A 10,018-nucleotide genomic window follows, 5' to 3' on the forward strand; every position below is an offset into this window, starting at 1 on the left:
GCTCCGTGCCCAACATGGAGCCCAGTGCAGGCCTTGAACTCACAATCTTGAGATCAAGACCTGAGCTGAGACCAGTTGAACCACCGAGGCACCTCTATTATTTTTTTTTCTGAATGAATTTTTAATTTATTCTGCTTTTTAAAATCATATCTCTGTTTTTGGACATTACCACTAACTCTACAATAAAAATTTAACTTTTTTTCTTAGAAGTTATTGTCTTAGGGTGAATTTCCAGGACATGAATACTGAGTCAGAGAACCTACTGGTTTGTAGGACTTTAATGTATTGGCTCAAGTTACTTTTACTTTTATTCCTGTCTTTAAGTTAATGGCCAGTGTATCTATCTATCCATGATCTGTGTCATACTCAGGGATCATACTTTTAATTTCTTTACTAGAATTCTAATATCCAAGTTTGTCACCATTTCATATGATCCCTTAGCCTTAATGTAAAGTTGTACATTCATTTCTGTGCTTATCAGTGCTCAGTGCTTATAACTCTTGGGAAAGAGCTGGGCTTGTACCACACCAAGTCTTTTTCTTAACATATAGGCATTATTAAGCTTCTTTTTAAGTATATAACTTAATCTGCCCCAGAAAACTGGATTCCTGCAGAAATTTACTTTAAAAGTTGGAAAGGAAATCCTAGGTAATCTTTGCAAATTAAATTTGATGACTTTTATTTAATAAATATTTTTGGTTCAGACATACCTCAGAAATATTTTGGGTTTGGTTCCAGACCACTGCAATAAAGCAAATATTGCAGTAAAGTGAGTCAAATGAATTTTTTAGTTTCCCAGTGTAAATAAAAGATAGTTTACACTGTACTGCACGCTATTAAGTGTGCAGTAGCTGTTTCTAAAAAAATGTACATACCTTAATTTAAAAATAGTTTATTGCTAGCAAATGCTAACCCTTATCTCTCAGATGAATTAGCATTACCTGAGTGATAATGGTTAGTGCGTCATAACCTTGTTACCGATAGAGAGTCTTGCCTTGATGTTGATGGCTGCTGACTGATCAGGGTCATGGTTGCTGAAGGCTGGGGTGGCTGTGGCAATTTCTTAGAATAAGACAACAGTGAAGTTTGCTGTATCCATTGACTCTTCTTTCACAGAAGATTTCTCTGTCGCATATGATGCTATTTGATAGCATTTTACCCACATTTAGAAGTTGTAAAGCTGGAGTCAGTCCTCTCAGACCCTGCCACTACTTTATCAACTAAATTTACTAATATTCTAAATTCTTTGTTGTCATTTCAACATTCTTCACCAGGAGTAGATTCTGTCTCGAGAGACCACTTTCTTTGTTCATCCATAAGAAGCAGTTCCCCATCCATTCAAGTTTGATCATGAGATTACAGCAGTTCAGTCACATCTTCAGGCCCCACTTCTAATCCTAGTTCTTTCTATTTACACCATATCTGCAGTTACTTCTTCCACTGAAGTCTTGAACCTTCAATTTGTAAAAACAAAAAAAAAAAAAAGCAATATCCGCAAAGCACAATAAAGCAAAGTGCAATAAAATGAGGTATGCCTGTATTTTGCTATGTGCAGAGCACTTTCCTTTGACAAAAACCCAAATTACTCTGACTTGTAATAGTTCATTGGGGTGATGGAAAACATTTGGTTATGGATTTACTGAAGCCTAGGGAAGAACAGATCACAAGAGATCTCTTCATTGCACACATAGGCTATCTATTTAATATTATTTGATGAGCAGTATCNAAAAAAAAAGCAATATCTGCAAAGCACAATAAAGCAAAGTGCAATAAAATGAGGTATGCCTGTATTTTGCTATGTGCAGAGCACTTTCCTTTGACAAAAACCCAAATTACTCTGACTTGTAACAGTTCATTCGGGTGATGGAAAACATTTGGTTATGGATTTACTGAAGCCTAGGGAAGAACAGATCACAAGAGATCTCTTCATTGCACACATAGGCTATCTATTTAATATTATTTGATGAACAGTATCTTAGAAACTTATATAAAGGGAAAGAAAAAAACAAGAAAAGAATCACCCTAAGTTTTCTGATGAGGTTTTTGAGAAATCCTTTTAAAGATAGGAACTATCACAAGACCCAGCTTGACACTGTCATACATGCAAAAAGTAATATAATTAATAGCCTTTTATAGATGAAAATGAATTAAGTAATTTCCATAAGATGTTTGGTTACCCAGTACTAAGAAAGACATCTTATTCTTCAAACGGTAGGGATATAAGGAGTGAGTGGCTGTGTGTGGGTCTTGGCACTCATGTGCCCATATGTTGTCATGTACCCATGGTATTTACTTTGTGTGAATATACTGAGATCCTAGCCACATGGTTTGCATTCCCAGGAAAATCTTTGACCTACTGTGCTTAGTTTCCTCTCAAAACACTGATTATCATGTAAATCACCACCGGATTCTTGGGTTCCCTTCTTTCTGAGGGCAAGATCTGTTGTTTTAGATGAAAATTTTGGTTATAGAAAGCTTACAGCAGACTCCTCTTTTAAATAATTCATCTCTGAAACTAATAATGTATGCTAACTAACTGAATTTAAATAAAATTAAACAAATCATCCATCTCATTTTCCCATTAAACATAGTTGCATTTTTCAGACCATGCCCCAGTTTTTGGTTCTTAATCTCTTGTTGAAGCTGTGGATCGCTTTGTAAGCTCTCCACACCTGCAAACGTGGCATTATTGGGAAGTTTCAAGTTTTCTGTGGTAGTGTCGGGTTGTCATGGTATTTTTATTTATTTATTTATTTATTTTTGTTTTGTTAAGTAATCTCTGTGCCCAAGGTGGGGCCTGAGCTCATGACTCCGAGATCAAGAGCCACATGCTCTACTGACTGAGCCAGCCAGCACCCCTCATTGTTTTATTGTCTAAATAAGAGATTTGTTTATGATAAGGACTACTAAAATTAAAGAGAAAGAAAGATTTTTCTGCAAGATAAAAGCTTACTATTTTAGTATATCTATACAATGAAATTTTATTCAGCCACAAAAAGAAATGAAGAATTAATACATGATAAACATAGATGAACCCTGAATACATTATGCTAAGTGGAAAACCTGGGACATATAAGGCCAGATATTATATAATTCCATTGATATGAAATGCAGGAAATTCATAGAGACAGAAAGTGGTTTCTAGGGACTAGGAGTAGGGGGAAATGGAGAGTGACTGCTAATTGGTGTGGGGTTTTTTTGGGGGGCGATGAAAATGCTCTGAGATTATATAATGGTAATGGTTGTACGACCTTCTGAATATATTAAAAACCACTGAATCATACACTTTAACAGGGTGAATTTTGTGGTTTGTGAATTACATGTCAATTTTTTAAAAGCTTACTATTTCAAGACAACGGATCTCTACATAAGACTTTAAAAACATGGTTGTCACAAAACTGGGGTATGTACTACAGTGGGTTACATGGTAAGTGATATCATCACTTGATTTATTTGAGAGAGAGAGAGAGCATGGTGTGCACAACCTGGGGGAGGTACAGAAGGAGAGAGAGAATCCCAAGAAGACTCCATGCTGAACGCGGAGTCTGACGCAGGCCTCAGTCCCATGACCCCAAGATCACAACCCAAGCCGAAATCGAGAGTCGGACACTCAACTGATGGAGCCGCCTAGGCGTCCTGTATTTCCTCATCTTAAAATAGGATTAATAGGAATACTTTTATCAGAGTCATTTGGAGGAGTAAATATGAGAACATGATAATAGGATAATGTGATAATATTTTAAAGTACTAAAATTTATGAAGTACTGAACTGCATTCTGCCTGTGCGTGCCCATAGGGAGTCTTGTTAAGTGTAATGAAACACAGAGACTGTCATGATTATCCTAGGCCATACATGGCATGAGGTTTACTTAGAAGGACATTAGAACAGGGAACACAGGGCAGCATCCAGCGCTAGTATAATTAGTTCTTCCACCGGTGTATGCCTCAGTCTGCATAGCTAGCCACAGTTATTCTGCTTGGTTCCTCAGGTGAAAGGTCTGGAGTAAGAGAATGAGATTCACATGTATAGGGGTAGCCACAGGCCCTAAAGGAGACTAAAAGTTTTTATTACAACTTTAGTTAGTTAGTTAGTTAGTTAGTTATTACACCAGAGTTTCCAGAGTCTCTGCAAAGGACATGTCCAGATATGGGAATTACCATACTCACAGAAGCCTAAAGCCAAGACTTTTCCATCCGATATTTATAGTTCATTTGCACTTTCTTCCAAATTAATGTAGTTTATCTATCAGGGTCCATACACGGTGTTGCCAAATAATACAGTTGACATTGTGTCTTTATCAGTTTTCTATTAAAACACAGACCTAAAAAGTTAAGCAAGGGTCCAGTTTTCATGCAAAGGAGAAAGAGGTGAAGCTCTTCTTAACCCTTTATTTATAGCCTGACACTTGTTAAGTGCTCAATAAATATGCTCATAGGGAGTCTTCCTGGTTTTTTATTACTGTAAAGTAGTCCTTTCCACCTAACAATTTCTGGGAAACTCTAGCCTGTATGTCACATGTGTTAAGTTTATTTGTGCATTATCCTTGCTGTTCCAGTGTCCTTGTTCTACTCCATGCTGTTCAGCCTTTCATAATAGTTCCTCCCAATGTCTCCTCCTGCTTTGCTGAGCTTTTGTCAGTCTTCACCAAACTCTGTTTCAGGCTCAGAAGTTTTTCAGGGGAGGCTTCCCTGCATTGGCCTCAGGCTGGTGAAACTTTGCAGTGGTTTGTTTCAAACTGGGAAAAGTGTTTCCCTTTTGGATATCCAGAAGAGTCCTTTAAGCAATGTTACCTTGGCCCCAATGTGTTATAAGAATTCATTGATTAAACATTTCTTTGAGTTAATTTTATCTGTCCCTTCTCCCAGAATGTGTATATGTATCCAAAGAATTGAGTTGGCAGTAATTTTGAGTAGTAATTGTTACATGGTACCCAGGTTTCTTGCTTCTCTCCTTCATCTTGGACTTATGCTAGACTTGTCAGATTGCACTCCTCCTTTCCCAGAGCAGAATTCTTCAGCGCCCTTTGCACCATCAGTTCCCCAAACATAGAGAGACTTTATTAAGATTTTGAAGAGTGCTCGCTTTGGGAGCACATTTACTAAAATTGGAATGTTATAGAGAAGATTAGCATGGCCCCTGCCCAAAGATTATGAAGAAATACAGAATTGCTTTATTCTTTTGCCTTTAGTGCCATGATATCTCCAACAATAAAAGCATTTTCATTGTTGCTCTTCTCATGCCTTACCTTAATGTCAGTCTTCAGCAGCACTGAGGTTATTTCTCAAACCAGAGTTGTTAAGCAAACTGGGACACTATTCAATACATTTTTTGAGATGGGAGTACCAGCTGTTCACTGGATTTTAATTTGCAATATGAAAGAGACTAAAAGTGCTGATTTTTCTCCTGGGTTTCCATCCTGAGGGCATAGTGCATAGTCCTTAGGACAAATTCATCTTCAGTAAGCCTGAAAACTAATATCATAATAATTACACTTTGTATTTTACAGTGTGTGGACCAGTTGACAAAGATCCAAACTGAATTACAAGAGACAGTGAAAGATTTAGCTAAAGGCAAAAAGAAGTACTTTGAGACTGAACAGATGGCTCATGCAGTACGAGAGAAAGCTGACATCGAAGCAAAGTATGTGTTTTAGCATTTCTGAAAAAGTAATTATGCAAATAAATGTTATTTTTGCCAGTACTTTGTTTTCTGTTAATATAAAGCATACACTCATTCTTAGGTTATGTTGGTTTTGTCTGACCTATAGAGGTTACATACTTTCAAATTTGTCTTTTATATTGGCTGACCTCACTTAAATTAATATAGCAAAATGAGACTATTCGATCAGTTTTCACATTAAATTGAATTTTGAAAAGAAAAAAGGACAAATGAACATTGTATTGAAAGCTTAGTGAAAGCTGGTCAAAGTTGCTATGGTGTCTGAATATCTGGGTTTAAGAGCCTCATTTTTTTCATGTTAAACTGTAACTCAGTTGTCGTTGGAAATCCCTGATCCTCAGCATGCCATTGAAGGCACCTTGGACATCCCAAATAAATAAGAGCATTGACCTCAGTATAGAAATCCTGCCCTAGGCACAGTTTCTCTATTGTGTGAAATTCTAATATATACACTTTTTAAATGTATGCTTTAGCAGCTGTGTGAATTTTACTTTTAGTGTATGTGAATCATAAGCCCTTTATTTGGAGAATAGTTAGGAAAAGAAGGAACTGGCAATTGGTAATAAAAAGATATAAAATGAGCAGTACAGATTTTTGATATGACAAGTTGAGGAAAAACAAAAAGTTTTTGAGAAAAAATAAACCTGTACCATAGAATGGGACTCTAAAGAGGTCTGTTAGGAAAGCTGACTCTGAACTCCTAGTCATGAAATCAGAAAGGTTATGAACACTCGTACAGACTAACAACCAGTGGGGGGAGAGGGGTTCTTTCTAATATGTTTTTATGTACAGGAAGTTAAGCAATCTCATAAGAGAAAATTTAGGGTTTTCTCCAAAGTTTATTTAGTACCAAGGACTGGTAGTTAAATACTCATAAAGTACTTAACATTTTTAAATATTTAAAACATATTTAATATTTCCCTAATTTAGTTTGTTGTCTTTATTATTTTATTTTTGTGAGCATACAAATATTTCCCATACTTTCATAGAGTCAGTGAACCCATCTTTCCAATAAGATCTGAAGATTGTAGATTAGATGATCTCCAATAGGAATTTCCTGTCAATGGTGGTTTTTAGGGGAATTTGTTTTTTTAAAACTTTCAGGGATTCCACAACAGTGAGTTGACAGATCTGTTAGAGCATATATAAATACCTACTCTAGCCAAGGCCCACAGAGCAAAAATGAGGACAATTCCTAGGCAGTTCCTAAGAAGTGTGGATTTGACAGGGTCTAATTCACAGATGCTCATCACAAAACACTGCCTTCTAATATGGCCCAAATTCAAAGGGGTTACAACAAATGAGACCTTTTATTTCAGTGTGTAACTTTTCTGGAAAACTGATTGAACTACAGAGTAAGAAATGCTGCTTTATCTTCATTCACTCTCTAAATGTTTATTGAATGATTATTTTGGGTACTGTGAGTACAGAGATGAGTAAGATAAGCTTTGCATCTTCNGGTACTGTGAGTACAGAGATGAGTAAGATAAGCTTTTCATCTTCAAGAAATTTAAAGCCAGCGAGTTTAAAGGCAAATGTGTTTAAAAGTAACTTTATGATTCACAGTATTATTATTCACAGTAAACTCAAATTAGGTGCCTAAAGTCACTCACGTAGTAACTAATATATTTACTGTAGTTGTATGAAAACACTGCTTTGTAAGCATAGAAAATAGATTAATTTTGCCTAATGAGAAAGGAAACCTTTATAGAAGAAGTGATGTTTGCACAGACTCTTGAAGATGAGAGAAGGAAGCTCAGGAAGGGGAAGTAAAGACTGGACTATGTGTAGTTTTGATAGAAGATTGGATAGACGGTGAGATGTGCACATTGAGAGAGTGAAAAGGAAGAGGGATACCATTTGAAAGGAAGGATGGGTTCCATTTTGGATATGTAGGTTCTGAAGAGCCTGTGAGACATTGAAGTGTAAGTTTGGTAGGGAGTTATGTATCTAACTCTCAGGTGAGAATCTGGGCCTGAAGATCTCACTATGGGGGTTGGTTACCTATCAGATGACCGTTACAGGGATGAAATCATATATGAGATGAAGAAATTGAGTTTGGGACCCTAAGGAGCATTAACATTTGGAAGCAGATGAGGAGGAGGAGTGTGCAGGACAATTCACTAGTTGCATATATCTTATTTGTTGTAGATCATAATCTTTGAGCATAGGAACTGTATTTTATCTACTACTAATACCTTCTTAGGTACCACACAAGAATTATATGAGGATTAGCAAATGAAACAGAAAACAGAAACTTAAAACCTTATATTGGAAAATCCATGTGCAACTCAGACTGTTTGGTTAATGACTGCAAGAAAAAGGAGAATTGAGAATACTCCAAACAGTCTTTTTTAATCTTTAACAGGGTCTCTCAAAAAAAAATTTTTTTTTAGGCTCTCTCAAATTTTAAAGTTTGTGGCCTTTTCTAGATCAAAACGAATAGGAATCTGATTAATAAAAATAGACAAAATCCCAGGAAATACGAATATGGCAAGGTAGAAAATAATAGGAGTATCTTGGACCCGATCTTTTTTTTTTTAATGGTGGAGAAGTAGTTAGGATGCATAAGTGTACATCCCTGAATGTTTCTCTTTTGTTAGACAGATGATAAGCTGCTTTTGCTATCCTCCTCACATTTGCTGTGCAGAGACTGGCTTGCTCCACCTTCCATTCCCAAGGGGTCTGCAACTTTATTTGTATTATGGCTTAGCTTCCAGCACATGCACTGAATTCTCCCATGGCAATCACCATGACACTGCTGTCAAGACAAACATTGCAGCTTCAAAAATCACTGGTTGTGGGAGTGTTGTTATTCCTTACTGTTTTTCTGTTGACCTCCTTGTGGTTTTCTCTAGCTGTTTGGGTAAAACCAGCATATTTTTACTATTGATTGTTAGATTATGTTTCCTTCCCACACTGAAAGGGATTGAGGAAAATAAGGACATCAGAATGGGAGAAGATTAAATAGAACAATATCATATAGGGCAGAGAGCCCAAGGACTTTCTCACTGTGTTCCAAATACTATGTGAAGAGTGGAGGGAGCACACAGGCCGGCACCCAAACAAGAAGGACTTCTAATGGAAGAAATAATGGAATTAAGGACCCTGAAGAGCCTGGTAATATCATACTGTAGGTTGCATTGCAGGTGTTGTTACAGCCTATTGCACACAGCCCTGAAAGCCTGCTAATTTTTGCCTCCATAGATTGGTTATCCCTGGGTTTCTTTATGCTCTCTTGCAGGAACTAAAGTGTGTGTAATTGTATGGGACTGGGAATAACCTATAGTTTGATAACTCTTGTTTTTTAAGAGATACCAATATATTGTATATGTCAAATTATATTTTTGTCACCCAGGATATTTTTATTAAATATCCCATTATTTCCTGTTGCACTATAATATTCTTCCCGTAGTAAAATAAAACAAAATAATCATTGCTCCTGGTTTTCCATTTTTTAGTTCTCTTTTGGAATAGTGTTGGGAAATAGCGTTGGGTCACTGTTTTAAAAATTTGGAATTATAATAATAAATTTAATATGATATAATTTGATAATTTTATTAAACATACTGTGTTTTCTGTTTTATTATAGATCTAAACTTAGTCTTTTTCAATCAAGAATCAGTTTACAGAAAGCAAGTGTAAAGGTGAGCTTTTGAAAACTGTATTTCACAATTGAGAAACCTTAGCTTATTAAGAAAGAATTGGGTTTTTTGAGGGTTGAAGTCAGTTATTTCCACCTAATTTAGAGAAGCATTTTATTTTTAAATTTTTTTTTATTATTATATGTTAGTCACCATACAATATATCATTAGCTTTTGATGTAGTGTTCCATGATGCATTGTTTGCATATAACACCCAGTGCTCCATATGATATGTGCCCTCCTTAATACCCTTCACCAGGCATTTTAAAGTCAGTAAGTTAGGGAAGAAGTTTCCTTTCCAATTCATGGGAGTTTTCCGCCTAGATGTCAGCACTATAGACACTGCTTGCTTCTCAAGATTGGTTCAGAGATAGGTTTCTATACCTTACCTGCTTAGGTAGCCTGTTATCTCTAACTTCAGTCCAAGAGACTTAGTCCACGGGCTTTAGAAAATCTACAAAATCCATTTCATTCAGATTTATACCCTTGAACAGATACTCTGGGCCAGATCCAAGTGGGATTTTCCTGTGGGACCCTCAAGCTGTAGAATTACCTGAGAAGTAAGTTTAGTGGCCTGCCATTGCCTGCCAGGATCCTATGGCACACAGTTCTTTTGGCACATAAGGAATGCTGATTTTTTTAAAAAGATTTTCTAACTCCAGCAGGTTTATCTATGTCTTTGAAGAGAAGGTAC

At 36.4% G+C, this 10,018-nt stretch overlaps 1 protein-coding gene and 1 non-coding gene across 5 annotated transcripts in view; both read left to right on the plus strand.

Annotated features, from left to right (window-relative positions):
* The window catches only part of FCHSD2 (FCH and double SH3 domains 2), a 136,158-nt gene that overhangs the window by 9,579 nt on the left and 116,561 nt on the right, over positions 1-10,018 (plus strand). For 3 of the 4 annotated variants that reach the window (XM_034666392.1, XM_034666395.1, XM_034666393.1), the window contains 2 exons: positions 5,508-5,641; positions 9,273-9,327. In XM_034666392.1, the coding sequence (XP_034522283.1) occupies positions 5,508-5,641; positions 9,273-9,327 (189 nt within the window). The remainder of the gene's footprint in view (positions 1-5,507; positions 5,642-9,272; positions 9,328-10,018) is intronic. The other variant, XM_034666394.1, reaches the window with a different exon arrangement.
* Positions 5,076-5,181, plus strand: LOC117803679. Its single transcript, XR_004627614.1, has one exon. It is a non-coding gene; the product is annotated as a U6 spliceosomal RNA (small nuclear RNA).

The sequence above is a fragment of the Ailuropoda melanoleuca genome, chromosome 8 (genome assembly GCF_002007445.2).
Source record: "Ailuropoda melanoleuca isolate Jingjing chromosome 8, ASM200744v2, whole genome shotgun sequence".
Classification (NCBI taxonomy): domain Eukaryota; kingdom Metazoa; phylum Chordata; class Mammalia; order Carnivora; family Ursidae; genus Ailuropoda; species Ailuropoda melanoleuca.